This window comes from Carassius carassius, chromosome 5, assembly GCF_963082965.1.
Source record: "Carassius carassius chromosome 5, fCarCar2.1, whole genome shotgun sequence".
Lineage (NCBI taxonomy): Eukaryota > Metazoa > Chordata > Actinopteri > Cypriniformes > Cyprinidae > Carassius > Carassius carassius.
In genome coordinates this window covers 4,574,025-4,593,093 of record NC_081759.1, presented here as the reverse complement: position 1 = coordinate 4,593,093, position 19,069 = coordinate 4,574,025, and the positions used below count along the sequence as shown (strand labels likewise).

Genomic DNA, 19,069 nt, shown 5'->3' with positions numbered 1-19,069 from the left:
TAGATAAGGGGGCATTAGATATACATTTTTTTAAATATAACAAATAGTTGTGTGTATGATTGGTCCAAATGCTACAATACAAGTACTGACAATATTTTGTGATTTCTATATAGAAAATAATTCTGATGGTCCTCAAGATCAGATATTCAGAAAACAGTCAACAATTAATAATGCAACGCAATAATATTGCAGTTGATGCTTTTGATTTAGCACTATTTACTCAGAGGATGAACTTCTAGTGCCCCTTATTTATCTGAACCAGTGTGGATTTTAATGGTTATGGATATGCTGACATTTTCAGAGTTTTGCGATATTTGGAAAAAGGAAGATTATTTATTATTGTGGCTAATCAACATTACCCCACAAATATTGGCATTAACTTGCAGTTCCTCTTCAGGAACTCGAGCTGCGTCAAAGCGATACGAGGAATGCGTCTAGCATGAGCAACTCTGAATATTGTGTGTAATCAGTCCAATGGAAGAGCGTGACGTCACGGGCGGGGTGACGTAAGCAACCAGGAAGCTATAAAAGCACGTGCCGTGCAGCTGGCGTCAGCTTCACGTCTTCAGCAAGCGCTCTGTGTGTGAATGTCCCCAGTAGAGCTACAAGAGCTCGTGTTTCGGGCTGTGTGTTCCTCCCTGCCCGCGATATATAACGAGTTGGGATACACACAGTCTGTGCATGGTCTGCCTGGGTTTTAAGCACGCTGAGTCGGCTCTCGAGGGAGCCTGCCTGCACTGTGATAGAATGTTGGTGCGGCTGCTTCGTTCCCGGAGGGCTCTCTTTGAGGTGGAAGCCTTCGCCAGCGTTCCCTACAGTGCTGGCCCCGCTTCTGCTGAGGCAGAATGGCAGCTGCACTCCTGGGGTTTGCAAGTGGATTTGGTGGAGGGAATGGAGACGGGCGAGTCCCTATCTCCTTCTACTTCAGCCAGATCCGGTGCCCAATCTCTGGAGTCGGAAGCACGCTCTATGGTTCCTTCCAACCAGGGAGAGGGATCGACACTCCGCCTCTCTTCCTCCGAGGAGGTCGATGTGGAGTCTGTCGACAGGGATTCGCCACCCCATTCGCCACAATACGAGGAGCTCTTAGAGGTGGTTACTCGAGCGGTGGCCAAATTAAGCATCGAATGGCCCGCCAAGAAAACAACTGAACCACAGCGAAGCAAGCTCGATGAATGCATCCTGCGGGGGAGGACCACCTCCTAGCCGGGGGCTTCCATTCTTTCCCAATCTGCACGAAGAAATAGCCAGATTGTGGAAACGCCCATTTTCAGCCCGCCTCTACATACCCTCATCAGATTACTATGGCAATGTGGTGGGGATGGGAGAGCACGGCTACAGAGCGATGCCTCGGGTGGAACAGACGCTCGCGAGCTATCTGTCCCCCGGAGCTGCATCACCTCTGAAGGCCCCGGCGTTGCCCTCCAAGCCGCTCAGAACAACCTTGGCTTTGGTGGGCAAAGGGTATGCGGCAGCGGGACAGGGTGGTGCAAGTCTGCACACCATGGCGGTGTTACAGGCGTTCCAAGCCGACCTGCTTAAAGAGCAAGACGAGGGAGAGGAGATCAAGTCCCATGATATCTCTGAGCTAAGAAGGACCGCTGATCTCTCCCTCCGCGCCAAGGAGACCGCCCGAGCGATTGGGTGGTCCATGGCAGCAATGGTGGCCGCGGAGAGACATTTATGGCTGACCCTGTCCGAAATGAAAGAGCGGGACAGGGTCTGCCTTATGGACGCCAATCCAGCCTTCTGGCCTGTTCGGCGACACAGTCAGTACTGTCGTCGACAGGTTTCAGTAGGCACGCAAACAGGCGGCGGCGTTCCATAAATTCCTCCCTCGTCACTCTCTCAGGGCATCTGGGTGGGAGGTGCCCCAGCCGCATGCCAGCTCCTCATATTGTGAGGCTCAAAAACAGAGTGGGAACGAGAGTCCTGCGCACAGTAGAAAAAGGCTACCGTATTCAGTTCGGCTCTGCACCGCCGATATTCAACGGGGTTACTCTGTCGGCCCCGAGCAGGCTCTGGTTATGGAACAGTAAGTGAAAACCCTTTTGGAGAAGGAGGCCATTGAGGTGGTCCCTCCTCAAGACAGGGAGTCTGGGTTCTACAGCCGGTATTTCATATTTCCAAAGAAGGACGGGGGTTGCGTCCGATCATAGATCTGCGGGTCTTAAATCAATCAGTTATGAGACTGAAGTTCAAAATGCTCATGATCACGCATGTTGAAGCTCAGATCAGGTCCGAGGACTGGTTTGTCACAATAGATCTCAAAGATGCATACTTCCACATATCCATCCTTCCACAACAAAGGAAGTTTCTGAGGTTCGCTTTCGGGGGCGAAGCTTACCAATATCGAGTAATTCCCTTCGGCCTTGCACTCTCACCCCACACGTTCACAAAATGTGTAGATGCGGCTCTGGTCCCCCTGCGCATGCAGGGCATCCGCATTCTCAACTATATCGACGATTGGTTGATTTTAGCTCAGTCAGAGCAGGTTGCGGCTCGGCATCAAGATGTTGTTCTCGCACATTTGGGGGAGCTGGGTTTGAGACTGAATGCTAAGAAGAGTGTGACTGTGATGCAGGCACGATTGTCCCCTGCTCATATCAAGTCGATCCTCATCTCAGTCTTAGAGAGTCAAAGAAGGCCAGTCACTCACTGTCAAACAATTTCAGAGATTGTTGGGTCTGATGGCAGCTGCGACCAACGTGATACCTCTTGGCCTGCTGTAAGTGAAAGTGAAAGTGAAAGTGAAAGTGAAGTGACATTCAGCCAAGTATGGTGACCCATACTCAGAATTTGTGCTCTGCATTTAACCCATCCGAAATGCACACACACAGAGCAGTGAACACACACACACACTGTGAGCACACACCCGGAGCAGTGGGCAGCCATTTATGCTGCGGCGCCCGGGGAGCAGTTGGGGGTTCGATGCCTTGCTCAAGGACACCTAAGTCGTGGTATTGAAGGATGAGAGAGCACTGTACATGCACTCCCCCCACCCACAATTCCTGCCGGCCCGGGACTCGAACTCACAACCTTTCGATTGGGAGTCCGACTCTCTAACCATTAAAGATGATGAGACCCCTACAGTGGTGGCTCAAAACCAAGGGAATCTCCCCGAGGGGCAATCCACTTCGAACTATCAAGGTCACACGGCGCTGCCTCCGTGAGGCAAGGAGGGGTTTTCCTGCTTCTAAGCAGACTATTAGTTGTTGGATAGTCGAGACTATCAACGCCACCTATGAGTCCTCTGGTCAAGGCTCACTCTACATGGGGTAGTGCGGCCTCCAAGGCCTTTCTAGCAGGTGTTTCCATGCTGGACATCTGCAATGCTGCGGGGTGGTCCACGCCTTCTACCTTTGAAAGATTCTATGGGTTAGAAATGCCAGCCACTCCAGGCGCTTCAGTCCTCTCGTCCTAAGCTGTGCTATTCGGCTACACACTAGGCAGGGGTTTGGTAGTCTGGCAGCGTGTGTACTCGTTCCCCGTAGCGCTTTGACGCAGCTCGAGTTCCTGAAGAGGAACGTCTCTAGGTTACGTATGTAACCCAAGTTCCCCGAGAGATGCTGCGTATTGAGGCCATACCCCCGCTTGCTGATACTCGAAGCTGATGCCAGCTGTGCGGCACATGCTTTTATAGCTTCCTGGTCACTTACGTCACCCCGCCCGTGACGTCACACTCTTCCATTGGACTGATTACACACAATATTCAGAGTCGCTCACGCTAGACGCGTTCCCCGTAGCGCTTCGTCGCAGCGTCTTGTTCCCTCGAGGAACTAGGATTATATACGTAACCTAGAGACGTTTTTTAAAAGATGGATCACTTTAAGTTTCAAAATTAAACAAAAAGGACAACAAACTGCAAAATTACTTTCTTAAAGTGAATGTTATCTGTAATGCTTCGCTAATAGCCTTGAGGAAGAAGAATTTATGGAGAGAACCATCAATCATATTTAAAGTAATCTGGCTGCTTGTTGCAGCATTGAAATATTTAAATTGTGTTTTACTGTATATAGAAGCATATACAACTGCTGCTGTTTTCGCATGCTTGTTGTTTGGGATGGTTTCCTCCTCTGTGATTGGCAGGTTGATTTCACCCTTGTGTGTATATGTGTGTAAGAGACAGAAGCCTGGTTACCACCACAAATAATTTTGGATCCCAATTACATAGCCCATAGCTGCCTACAGCCCTCTGTCTGAGAATGCTGAATATAACAAGATTGACTTTTAATCACTTCGAGGCACGGCCGAAAAGCTAATGTCACGCAATAACCACACGTGCACACGTGTTCTACCCAGGAGAAAATGTCTTGAAATTAGTAATTCTGACTTTGCAATGTATTCATTTAGATATGCATGGCTTTTCCACTATGCAAGAGTATTTTTAACAGTCAATCCTGACTTTTCTTGTTCCAAGTTTCACACTGCTCATATTAGCCTGTTTTTAAGTTGTAATTTACCACTGGCACCACAATTCATTGTTAGCATTAATCCAGGTTTAAATTTGTGGTAAATTAACAAAAAAGTACAATACCAAGGTAAAGCATAGTTTCAGGTATATCTGCAATTTTTGCATAATTTTATCAGTTTTGTCCATCTGATTAATTTTTTTAAATGAAGTATTATATATTGTATTAACAATATTGACAACATGCCCTGATTATTAATAACTAGATTTTTACTGTACTATACTTTACTGTAATTATATCTCAAATAAATAAGAAAATATACATTTTCTATATATATTGCCATAACACCTAGACCTAATTCTGCATAGTTACTTTAATTTCTTTTTCACTGCACACTGTTCTTATTGCAATTAAAGCACGTGCCATGGGGAGGTTAAATAACCTCAGTATGAATGTTTAGACATGCATAATCTTGACTGCAGCATTTACAGTCAGTTCAATTATGTGATTTGAACTTTCTGGTAAATCATTGTGGTTCATAGTTACAAGGGTGGAAAAGGCCAATGGAGTTGCTGGAGGGGTCAAATTTTTACATCTCTCACAAACTGACAGTACAGCAGCACCACAACCGATTTACAGTTTGCAAAGAAGCATTCTGTGTGTCATTTGCCAACATAAGAGAAACTGAAAGGTAACAGGTCAAGCGTGGAGGTTTGATTGGGCACCTGATCTTTAGATCGCGTGCAGCTTTTGTGACCAAAGAGTAAATATCCAAGGGTAGGTGGAGACAAAGGCCAGTACTAACTTTGTATAGCTGCCAGCAATTTTCCTGCAACAGGATCTTTCAGCGCTCCAGAACTTTCCACTGCTGCATTACTGTGCATTATACAATAGATTTGCTGCTTTATTAAATTGATGTTAGATATAAAGTGTTTAGTGTTGCAAATTGCAGTAGAAACAGGAAAACATAGTAAAGCAAGCCAGATAAAAACATACAAAATATCCTATTAAATCAGGAACTGAAAACACACTGCATTAAAAAAAGAAAAAGAATACTGAAATCAGACTCCTCTGAGTTTTGCCCAGTGACGCAAATCACAGGCCTGTTAACATCAGTTTTGCCTCTTTTGTGGAAATTATATCAGTTTCCTGGCATACACTTACTGTAGAATGAACTCTATCATTTTACTAAGTAAATCATCACTATTATTATTGCTTACGGTAAGTTATTTAATTGTCATTTGTCATGCACCATATATGCTACACTCTTTGAATAAAAGGTACAAAAGTTGTCAATGGGGTGATACAAATTTCAAAAGGTTCACCTTTTATCCCTAAAATGTACATTTTAGGTACTAATATGCACTTTTAGGGATAAATAAGGTAAAATAATAAGATAAAAGGCACATACTGCTCCATAAAAGGTGCAAATTAGTACCCAAGATCTACATTTTAATACTAAAATGGTGCAATTTAGTAACTTTTGACAGGGACCATCCCACTGACAGCATTTGTACCTTTTTTTGACCGTGTACAGATGTGAATGATTTGTGAACAGGATTCTATTTTGATCTGCCACACTAAAATGGTGAAAAAATACCACATACGAGCACAGAAAGAGCCATGTTTATGGACCAGAATATCATATACAGACTAGGGTTGGCCTCTTTTAACTTAAGCCAGGAAGAAACCACCTAGCAACCACCCAGAACCACATAGCAACACTCTAAAAAGACTACCTTAGCTATTGCAAAGCAATGTCTTGATGACGGCAAACTAGAGACTACTCAGCTGTTCACAGAATATGTAAACATCTAGTTTATTTTGTGATTGATCACACTGTTTATATTTAGCAGAGTGTTTATAAGACTATGTACCACAATCAACATGTTGACTGAACATGCCAGTACACACACTGAACTTTAATAAATAAATTAGTCATTTTATATATAAATTAGAAACATTTATTTTATACTATAATACATAAAATAAAATATTTGTGACCCTGGACCACAAAACCAATTTTTGAAATTGAGATTTATACATCATCTGAAAGCTGAATAAATAAGCTTTCCATTGATGTTTGTTAGGATAAGACAATATTTGGCTGAGATACAACTATCTAAGGGCTGGGCAAGTTAACTCGCTATTATTGCATTAACATATTGTAATATATTGCATATTACAATTACTTTATCACGCATTAATGTAGTTTTTATTATTATTATTATTGTTATAATTATGGAAGTCCGTTGCTTGCTGGCTCTGAATCCACAAAGGCCCTATCATACACCGGGTGCAATGCCGCTCAAGGTGCTGCACAAGTGGTTTTGCTAGTTTTAGCCTAAAGCAGTACTCATTTTCCCATCCTGCGCAATCGTTGTTTAAATAGCAAATGCATTTGCGCCCATTTTTGTGCTCCCATGGCCGTGCAGGCCTAAAAAAGAGGTGTGTGACAAAACACTACAGAACCCATTATAATCTACAATTATGATTATGTCTACAATGGACAGAGTGTGACACGACAAATCCCCGACAGTAAACTGCTGCCTGGTTCTATTTATACAATTCCATTAACCTTAAAAACCACACAGATACGTTTAAAATTTAAATATACACTCACCTAAAGGATTATTAGGAACACCATACTAATACTGTGTTTGACCCCCCTTTCGCATTCAGAACTGCCTTAATTCTACATGGCATTGATTCAACAAGGTGCTGAAAGCGTTCTTTAGAAATATTGGGCCCTATTGATAGGATAGCATCTTGTAATTGATGGAGATTTGTGGGATGCACATCCAGGGAAAGAAGCTTCTGTTCCACCACATCCCAAAGATGCACTATTGGGTTGAGATCTGCTGACTGAGGGGGCCATTTTAGTACAGTGAACTCACTGTCATGTTCAAGAAACCAATTTGAAATGATTCGAGCTTTGTGGCATGGTGCATTATCCTACTGGAAGTAGCCATCAGAGGATGGGTACATGGTGGTCATAAAGAGATGGACATGGTCAGAAACAATGCTCAGGTAGGCCGTGGCATTTAAACAATGCTCAATTGGCACTAAGGGGCCTAAAGTGTGCCAAGAAAACATCCCCCACACCATTACACCACCACAAGCAGCCTGCACAGTGGTAACAAGGCATGATGGATCCATGTTCTCATTCTGTTTATGCCAAATTCTGACTCTACCATCTGAATGTCTCAACAGAAATCCAGACTCATCAGACCAGGCAACATTTTTCCAGTCTTCAACTGTCCAATTTTGGTGAGCTCGTGCAAATTGTAGCCTCTTTTTCCTATTTGTAGTAGAGATGAGTGGTACCCGGTGGGGTCTTCTGCTGTTGTAGCCCATTCAGTTTGGAGTTCAGGAGATTGTCTTGACCAGGACCACACCCCTAAATGCATTGAAGCAACTGCCATGTGATTGGTTGATTAGATAATTGCATTAATAAGAAATTGAACAAGTGTCCCTAATAATCCTTTAGGTGAGTGTAGATCAAATCTGTAAAAATAAATTCAATCATTCAAAAATTCAATCATATTAAAACAGTTCATTGTTTATTATTTGCATGGGTTTTTTAAAAGTGTAATTTAGTACAACTGTAGACAGTTCAGATAAGATTGATTTAATATGCTGTGCAGTCACAGGTCATATAATCTCACCATGAATTTTCTCATCTTCATTTTAGCTATAAAAGCAATATCAAGTGTTATAATTACACTATTCGGCCGTACTTTGCTATGTCCATCAGTGAGGAGATCTTAAATGTTTTAAGGACTTAAGAGTTTGTACATAACCTATGTGAAAGTTCATTTCATTTGTCAGTGATGCAGCAGGTAGTATATAAAAACGCCTCCACAAACAACCAGTCACAAAGTGGAAATCATTCACAACTACGACATCATCTAAAAGGTAACGTGACCCCATCACTCTCCCAAAAAATACATCCGGGGAAACACTAATTGCAGATTTTGGATGTTTGTGTGGGTGGTGATTATAAGGACGGTTAAAGTTCAAAGACTAAGTAATCTCTGACTCTATGTGCATGTCATCAGTGCCATTTGCACGCTTTTGTGTAGGAGCCTAGCTTTTCTTCTAGCAGTGTTTAATTTTAGTAACCATAGATTCTCCAGGTTAGTGAATTGTCAGTTTCCTTGGCAACAGAGGAACAAATGAGCATCAATGAGGAGTTCTTTGAAAGCCACTGCCTAAAATAATAAAAATGAAACATTCTTCTTCAGGTGTTCCCTGAGATCTCAGAAACGCCCAGGATGTTCTGTCTGCTTTCGTTGTGCCTCAGGCTGCTCACTACCATTTAGAAGCCTGTAATATTATCACTGGAGACTTTGAGTAACATTTTCTGAGAACTGTCTTCAAACTACTCAAAATAGCACCAGCAGCAGATGTGGATACTGTTTCTCTTTTTGACGTCTCCAGACTGATTAAAATACTGTGAGGTAAAAGACTGTTGAAAATAATTATTGGAAATATACTCTACAGTTTGGGATCAGTAAGATTTTTTTAGAGGAAATTATTATTATTATTAAGCAAGGATAAATTAAATTGATCGAAGGTGACAGTAAATTACATCTTTACAAAAGATTTATATTTCACATAAATGCTGTTCTTTTAAACACAAATGCACTTAATGCACAAAATTCAATAATGAATTCAAAAAGTAGTGTTTTTTGCACTAAAAGTACTGCTATATGGACAAAAGTGCAATAAGATTTGGTTTGCAAACACTTAAAACAAATAAGGTGCTTTTTTTTACAGCATTTTAGTAGCAGTTAAAATATTTCTTGTCAATCTCAATATATACAATTAATGTAATCAAATTTTATATAAAACCAAAGCTATTTGCCTCTGCCAGGGCATTGACATTTTTATAGAAAATGTTTTATAGGTTGTTATGGAAAAACTAGTTATGCCCAGAGTCCAGAGCATCAACCATAGCATTTCAACCGGCACCTTCCGAGTAGAGACCTGCACTATCCCAGGACATGCGGGACAACACTGGATGGGCGAGTGCGGGGGCGAGAGGGTAGAGACTCATGTGTGTGGGATGTGGGAAAATAAGCGTGTACTCACACTAGGTAATCTCAAGGCTGATTTATGCTTCTGCATTGAACCTTAAAGAAGTAAATATAAATACACTCGGGAAATACAAACGTAATACACATACCTCGCTGGCTGCATATAACCAAGAGGGAATGAGTTCACTTGAAAATACCCGATTCAAAAAACAAAAAAAGTAAAACATCTTCTTTACTTCTTTGCTCAAATACTAGTAGCTCTTATATTCACACACAGAGAATAACTTTTCACCAAATGTATATTCTTTTCCTGTTGCACCGTAAAAAAGAGTCCATGTGCAATGCAATTGAACTTTAGTACCTAGTTAACAACGCTCAATATTCATGAAAAGATTAAACAAATATTACAAAACAATGTGTATGGCAGTTATACCCCCAAAGCCTGGTTCGTTTGACTAGTGTGAGCACTCCATGCCATGCTCGGTCATGGTTCGGCCAGGGCACGGTTCGGTTGGGCTCGGTTGCGGTGAGCGTGATTGCTCACGGTTTGTTTAGCTGGCCCTGGCCTGAGTTGGAAGAGGTGGGCCAGAGCACAGTTCATTTAGGCTCGGGCAAGGTACACATGTTGTGTTTGCTACATTGCTCAACTTGCATCATGATTGTGCAAAAAGCAGATGCAGAGCCTCTAACTTTTACTGAAAACATGAGAATTGTTGAGACAGTGTGTATAGATTATGTTTGTTCCCTCAGAGTACCAAACCAAGGCGTTCCTGAAAACACACTAATTTGAAAAGCCACAAAAATATTTCAGTATATTGTGATATTAATCAGCATCTGAAGCGACATGCTTAAACAGTTAACGGTTGCAACAAATAAAACTTAAAGTATGCAAGGCATGTCGCAGAGCATGAGGGCGAGAGGAGGTGGCAAAGGTAAACAGACATGTGCATCTCTAAAAATAACCCAAGGAACCAATCAACCGCACACAAGGCGGGCCTAGAAGCCTCAGGTGTGCAGGTTACACCCATGCTGAGTGCATCTATAAAAAGGAGAAATGAAATAAGCAGAGAAGAAAGAATAGACGGCAAGAATTGAGAGTAAGCTGAGAAAATTAGGACAAAGAGTCAGAAGATTTTCAAGAAAAACAAGAACAGAACACCAGAAAAGATGTGCTCTGCATGCACAAAACATCCTCATTCTTGTCTGGAAAGGTTTAGAGATGGAGAAAAGCCACCACTATCGTCGCCTTCCATCCCCTCAAAACCCTCCAGACCCCACAGACCTCGTGCTCGACGGGTCCTTTACCCTCCTGGCCTGAGGAAGATCATGCCAAAAAAGGAGTCAGATCCTGCCAGACGCTGGCTGCTTTTGCTTTCTGCTCTGCTTTTTCTCCAAATCTACATGGAAGAAGGGCTCTGCGACACTCAGGGTGTCCCAGACCGACCGCAGGCCCAGGATGATCAAGGCTCGACGCTTGAGGAGATTCCCTTCAGCCAGCCGCCTTCAGAAGCAGACTTGGCTCAATGCTGGGGAATCGAACAGTCATGCAACTTGTACTGGGAAATGAGGAGCTGTTTCTGAGACCAGTGCCAAATGTATAACAGCAGTGTGTGAATGCAAACACGCATGCTGATCTGTACAGGACAGTGGGCTGCATGGGTTAGTCTATTCACTGAGTGAGCGTTTCCAGCCGTGCTTGGCCACAAGTATGTGTGCAGATGCCCACACACACATGGGGGAAAAAAGAAGGGGCCCTTCTGCAGAAACAAGCAGCGTGACTGAATGGACTGGATTTCCTGCGTTTATTGAAGCGCCACACTGGGCTGAGGCTCTGACTGTAACCTGATATGCACGCATGTCACATAGTGTGGGGGAAAGTGGTGAATCACAGAGTGAAAAACAATTGTGTGTGTGTGTGTGTGTGTGTGTGTGTGTGTGTGTGTGTGTGTGTGTGTGTGTGTGTGTGTGTTTTGACTGTAAAATATGTATAATACTATGTGTCCGATTGAATGTATTTCCAGGGGATATTCATAATGGGTAAAAAAAAAAATAAGATTGTGTGATTATGTTAAATGTCTGTGCTCCATCTGGATGTGTTGAGTCCTTCTTTGTCTGCTTAAAAATCACTGTGTAATTGTTACAAAGACCACATACCAGCAATGATATGCATCTTTAATCAAATAAATATGTAATCTTTTTTTGTGAACGTTTTCTTTGTGAGTGCTCAATTAATCTGCAAATTACTTGAAAGGCAGCAAAAGAAACCATGAAAACAAAATAATAAATAAATATATACACACATACACACATCTATACACACACACAATAAAGTTTATCTAATGTTTATGTAAATTTAAGCAGTAAAGAAAAATAAATTCAATTCTGTTGTAAATAAACTGCAGAAAAGGTTGGAGAAGAAAACTATATAACAGAATAAGATTAAAACAGTATGATGGCTTTCAATTCAGTTTTAATATGTTTTGTTTTTGGTATGTACAGTAGTTGCATGTAACATCATGCAATGTTTTTGTTGTTGTTGTTGTTTTATTTCTTCCTTGAGCAGAATGCATTAATATTCAAATGACAAATAAAAAAGAAATGCTAACTAGATGTGCATTTATTAAAAGTAAAATAACCCAAGAGATCCACAAGAAAATCAAAAATGTATATAAACAAATCAAAACTTCTAAGTTAATAAACTTTTTGTGTCAATTATAATAGATTAATATACAGTATATAAAGTGCATCTATCTTATCTATCTATCTATCAATTTTGAGGGGAATCAATCATCATGCGGGCCAGATGTGGGCCGGATCTGGGCCGAAACAGCTTGCTGTCTGGGAATAAAGATAATCTAATGTAATTAATGAATTTGTGTTAGAGCTATTATAACTGCAGAGAATTCTGAAAAAGGAAAAGACGTACAAATAAGTCTTCACATCTAATAAAAGAACAACACACTGTTCAGACATGTTTATACAAACAATTTTGTTGTTTACAGACACATCTATACAAATCAACTCACTGAAATGAAGGTGCACATCTTTCATTTTTTTAACACCAAACACACAGCCTTAGCACTGATATCAATGTAGTGCGATATGATCTACCTGCTAGCACGTGAATGTGACGTTGATGGCTGACTGCACTTTGACTAGCAGCTAGTTTCACACAATTGTGCCACATAAATATCTCATCTCAATCAAACAATCTCATCAGAAATGAAACTCCAACACGTACACACACACACACAAGAGTTGTCTTTCTATCTTCTCTAAACACACATTATCTGACCTCCATCGGCATCTGTGATGAAAGATATACTTGTATTTTAATGACAAGTTTCCCATTAAATCTATCTGCCATTCCAATGTCTGAGCTAATATGATTCTCTGCTAATGATGACTGTCACTGTGTCATTACACTGCCTGAAACCCACCAGTCATCATTACTTCATTGTGAAAACACCATGAGACAAACACCTGTCTAAAATGAATGACAATGTGTAACACCTGCTGAGGCTGACAGAAAACCCCTTTGGCTCTTTACAGTTGTGTATGTGTGTGTTTTAGCATACATTACAGCTAAGAAAATGAAGTCTTGAACAGCAATGACTTCATGCTTTCTCATGACGTTTTCTCATCTTTCATACAGAGCAGGTGTGATGCATTACATCTGCTTGTGTTGTACACCTGCTTCGTTTGCATTGATTTCATGATTTATCATTTAATAAACTCTCATTGCAGTGATTTATTTGCGATCGTTAGTCATTTGGTCCATACCAAATTACAATGATTGCTACAGAATGCATCAGTCTGGTTCCCGAAGGTATCATTCATTTCCTTACACAGAATTTGATTTGAATTTAAAACATATGAAGATTTCAAAAGAGACCAATCGTGACCTCTGAAGTTAAGCAATGCACTTCTCAAGAAGTCGGTGTGACTTAAAGCCTGTTGACTTGTCAACTGAGTTGAAAGTGACCCTGTAACTTAGTTGTCAGAGTACTCCATTGCAAACGTCACAGGTTTAATTCTCAAACAAAACACCAAATGCGTAAGTGCTTGATCCACACTCGTCTAAAATTGCAGACTTGCTGATGGTTAATTGGGGGTCAAATATTTAGATGTTTTAGACATATGAGATGCCTTAATCCATATGACGCCACGTGTGTTAGACACACAGAGTTCTCACGCCTTCTTTGACAACTGAATTGAGACATTGTCTTCCGAAACAATGAGGAAGCATTCCAACCTATAAACAGACACACGTCAATAATGAATTGATCTATTTTAAGACTCCAGAAACATTGTGTGCTCCTTGTCATCTTCATGCTCTTTAGCACTGATATGCTAAAATTATATTTTATATGGAATATCATGAAACCTGTTGTGATGTCTGTCATCTTAAAAAATAAAAAATATAAATAAATAAATAAATAAATAAAAAGAAAGACAGAAATTATATTTTGCACATTTAAAAAAAAATTATTTTGCAAATTTATATTTATATCACAATGTATTTATATTTTGCAAATTTAAGCAAATGAAAGCTTCTCTTTTGGACCATTAAGACTTTTTTCACATTTATTTTAACATTATCATGCATGAAAAACTGAATAGTATTTACTGATATTAATATATTAGAATAAGCTTAATTTTCTTTTTATAATTTATAATAATGATTTATAATCATGATTGTGATTTTTTTATAATAATATTTCTTTATGTTTTATTTAGTTTTTTAATTTTTTATCATTATTTTGGCGTGAAAAGGAACATGTTTTTGTGAGATCCAGTTCCAGATTCAACCCTAATCAAACTATATGCAACGCACTAAAATGAGTTTGAATGAAACTGAATGAAGAAGTAATTAAGGCACACTGTTAAAACAAGTAGCTACTGTATGTGAAGGTGAAGCAGTCCGCCCCCTGTCTTTAATGAGCTGCACTGCTGATAAATGACGTTCAACTGTCGAGATAATCAGCACGTAGGCACTTGACATGAAGGACTCAGTGTAACGAGGAATAAAAGCGAACAATGACCCACATCTCGCTAACAAACCAAGAACTCAGATGCTCACTGTTCTGCCTGTCAAGTTGCATCTGTTGCCTTCGCAAAAACACAAGCTCAGTCAAACATGCTCATGAGAACTGTTCCCTTCTGTTACTGAGAATCTACACTCTACAGTCACACCAGATTAAACTCAGAGCTCCAGTTGAGTCTGCATTAGTTCACACTGACTGGTGCAGTTTAGTGTGGAAGCCCAATGATAAATGAATGAATGAATGAATGAATGAATGAAGCTAATTGTTACTTGAAATTTTATATCTCACAATTATGACTTATTTCCCTGAGTTCTGTGGTACTATGATAGCCCAAATAATCCAAATAACCCAAAACGGCCTATGTTCTAAGTATGTTTTGCTAAGGTTCGTATTAGGTTGTGTAATCGTTATTTCGGAATGTTCTCTGACCATTCAAAACGTCCAGTTTTTACAATGTTTTTAGTTATGGGAACATTAAAGGAAACATTCCATATTAGAATTTTGCAAACCTTACGTTACATTTTAAGAAGAAAAACATTAGATTAACCTCCAACTGAAAAATTTTACGGTGAAAAAAAACATTCCAACAATGTATAAATATGTTTTTTTTGTATTGTTCTTATGAAGTATTCTAATTTGTTGAGATAGTGAATAGGTGGGGTTTTGTTAAACGTGAGCCAAAATCATCACAACAAAAAGAACCAAAGACTTAAACTACTTCAGTCTGTGTGCATTGAATTTATTTAATACACAATTTGAGTTGAATTACTGAAATAAATGAACTTTCCCACGACATTCGAATTTATTGAGATGCACCTGTATATCTCGCAGTTCTTTTGTTTTCAGAATTGCGTAAAGCAAAGTCCGAATTCTGACACCGAAATGTAGAATTGTGAGGAAAAATGCCAGAATTACAAGATAAAGGAGGTTTTTTTTTTTCGTGGAGGAAAATCGTACTTCCATAGTTTAGTGATAGCACAATTGTTTTATGCATGATTAAGCTCAGATAGGCTAGGCTACTTGAAAGAGCACAATGTTAAATTCACCGCATGCCGAGCTACAATGCTTCTCACCACTGAAACCATAAGTCATACAGCTCGACGCTCACACCCATAAGCATATTCGCTCTCATACTTTGAGGGTTAATTGTTGTAAGGTGACGCAAAGCCTGCAAGGCCCTTCCTAAAGTAAACATGCCAGGCCTGATGTTTCACCTGGAGCAGACATTCCCCACAGAACACAGAGGGTGAGACATGAAGGTGCTGCCCTCTGATTGGACAGAATAAGTTCATTCATATCATGAAGCTAATGAAAGGTACACAGGGGAACCAGTCTATATGAGGCCAAAAACACTAGCATAAGGAATCCTCATAAAAGTTTACAGCATGTCATGGTGCAGTGCATCTCAAGTGAACCACTTGCTAACCAACTAGCCGTCTGCTGCAAGTTCAGAAAAAAACTGTATGTCTGAACTAACTACAATTGTGGGAAAAATGTGAGATGTGAGATTCTGTGTGTTCTGACTTTTTTCAGAATCGTGAACATTTATCTAAAATTCTGAGTTTACATCCAGCCAATTTTAACTTTTTTTTTCTCTCAATTCTGAGATTACACCCCCCGCAATTCTGTTTTTTTTCCACCTCAATCATCACAATCAATAACTCACATTTCAGGCATTTCTTCTTTGAAGTTTTCCTGAGGAAGTTCTAGACTAAACTACACTGTGGGTGCTTGACCGAAAACATTTTTTCTCTCTCCAATCTAAGATAAGGCTTGGGAAATCTCATACTGTTGCTTGTTACGGCTGTAATCAGTAGCTATGTGGGAAACAAGAGAACAGTGAAAAAATAAAATAAAAAATAAAAACATAAATTAGGTTGCCAAACTAGTAGTTTTATGTTCAGTTTAATTTACTGCCCCATAATCACATCAAGAATGTTACTGTGAAAACTATGCCTTCAAGCTGTGTGTTGAAAATTCCTCAGAACACATCAAATACTAAACTGCTTATCCAGGCACAGTGAGTAGAGTTTGAGTCACTGAAAATAAATGATGTAGGATTTACTTTGAAACAATTTTCACTCAAAAATTGCTAGTAAATTTGACAAATTAATACAAACAAGTTACAAATTAAAGTAAATCATTATTCACTACTGTTAATACACTTATAAATCAATTTATCAATTAAATACAATTTTATTTAATTTATGTGGAATTAAATAGGCCTAGACTAATCCAAAATTAGAACAAACAACTGAAATATGAATATTGTAACATCTAAATTTGTCATATAAAGTAAACTGTTCATATTAAACTGTGTGCATTTAGGTCAATGATGTGATGCTCTATTAATTTACATTAGAAATGCAGCATAAAAATGATTGAATACACCTTTTGTATTGAAAACACCTGATGAACGTTTTCAAAATAAAACTCATTTTGATTTATTTACTTAATGTGGCCTAAAAGACAGAAATGTGTATGTGTAAAGAAAGAAAGTAAGAAAGAAAGAAACGGAAGTTATTTGAAAAGGTCGTGTCCCAAGTTTTTATTTTATTTTATTTATTTATTTTTTGAAATAGGCTATGTTTAATTTTCGCAAAACCGTTTTCCTCCAAAATCAATGAGGGATGACATTATAACCTATAGGCCTATTCATATGGTTTTCAACAGGATTTTTAAATATTTCGATGACTAAAGATCGATTAGATGTTTAGAGAGCGATCTATACTTGTCGAATAAGCAACTTGCGCCGCTTTTTATAAGCCTATATAAATTAAAATCTACCTCAGTGTAATCCTATATGATTTTTGGTTTTAAACTGAAAATATAATTTGACAAATGTATCTTTTTGCTTTTATATAACCTTTTTTATTTCATTTGAGCTATCTGAAATCAAGCACACTTGGCTATGACATTCGATGAGCTCGTATATTCACTTAAACTGTTGGAATTTCTGGCAAAAACCATGTATTTTTCCGTCTCCGTGCCGCCCGAAGGTGTGGCTTCTCTTATGGGCGTCTCTTTTAAAGCAAAACATATAAACCTCACGCTCAAGTTAGAGAAGTCACTTTTGAGAAGCAGGAGACACAGAGCAACTGACGCATACTGAAACTGACCTGAACCGACAATGTACAGCAGATCAGACAGCCTGGTCCTCTCGCTACCGACAAACACTATCTTCCAACCGCAGACGCAGTTTAATTTGAGACCGGTGATGACGCGCAACACCCAGCCGGAGATCTTCACCTTTGAGCGGATCCCGGAGCCGCAGCAGCCGGCGTTCCCTCCCCGTGCAGCCGCGGTGCGCCCGCGCAAGAGGAACACGCGCGTCATGTACCCCTCCAAAGTGCGCAAATATCTCCCCCCGGCCGAGAAGAGCCCCGCCAAGCGCTGGCTGCTCGTCCTGTGCCTGGTGGTCTTCATGCAGATCTACACCGAGGAGGGATCCGTCGAGACCACGCAGAGTGAAGCACCGACCTTCACCGATGCTACTTCCTACAATGTTCTCCCCTTCCAGTCTGCTGAAGAGCAAGCCAGACAAATGATGGGCAGCTGTCCTGAAGACTACAGCATGATGTATAGCAGTGAGGAGCAGAAAGAGAGTTCCTGGCTTCTGAACACTACATGCCCGAGCTCAAGCTGGGAGGAGGACATCAACACTCTCTACCAGCAGAGCAGGAGGAATGGATACGTGGTGGCCCTTCTCTACCCAGTGTACCATGACTTGGCGCTGAGAACTGAATGAACTCAGAATCAAGGTTGTGGACTAATCAAGTTCACTGAACCTTCTTGGAGAAGAAAAACAGGCTCCTGTGGCACCCAAGACGTGCCTGGAGAACTTGATGAGCGGAAGATGAAGTGATGGAAAACACAAGCCGAGGAGACATCCAATGGACTTGAATATTATAGTGGAATGAAACTTGAACTTAAAACTACTTAAAAATGTTTCACTTGAAGTGTAGTCTCACAAGTAGACCTGTTGTACGTCTGAACTCATGAGGGTGTCGCAATGACCATTTGTGTTGCTGAACGCTTCTGCACGCAGAAATACTTGAATCTCACATTGAAGATTTTTTATGTGTAACATGAAGAAATATTTGTTGTAGCTATTTATTTAATGTTATTTATTTATTGTTATTTGCTTATTTATTTCCTATTGTCTTGTGAAAATAAACTGATATTTGCATTTACAATTCTTATATACTTTTTCATTGTCTTCTTGTAATATTATTAGAATGAGCTCTGGTCTCACAAACTTGGTTCATAATACTGTGATTTCTCAGTATCACATCTAAAAGTTCAATACTCAAAAGAAAAAAAACATAATTTATTGTTTCATGTGTTGTGCATGCATGCTGATATGGCTCTTTAAAAAAATTGTTTGTGGATTTGATTGAAATATTGGAACAGAAATGCCTTGCTAATTACTAGTTTTTTTGTTAGAGTTTAAGAGAAAATCATCATAATATTAACACTAGTAATAATTATTATGAGCATTAGAAGGGTGAAAATGTGTGAGGTACAATAATGTTCATATAATGAATAAAGTTGCAACAAGAGCATA

General features: G+C 39.9%; 1 protein-coding gene across 1 annotated transcript; it reads left to right on the top strand.

Moving 5' to 3' along the window:
• The first annotated feature begins 17,558 nt into the window (after positions 1-17,558).
• ier3 (immediate early response 3) lies at positions 17,559-18,704 on the top strand. Its single transcript, XM_059549050.1, has one exon. The coding sequence runs from the start codon at positions 17,633-17,635 to the stop codon at positions 18,248-18,250; it is 618 nt and encodes a 205-aa protein (XP_059405033.1). The 5' UTR covers positions 17,559-17,632; the 3' UTR covers positions 18,251-18,704.
• Positions 18,705-19,069: the final 365 nt, after the last annotated feature.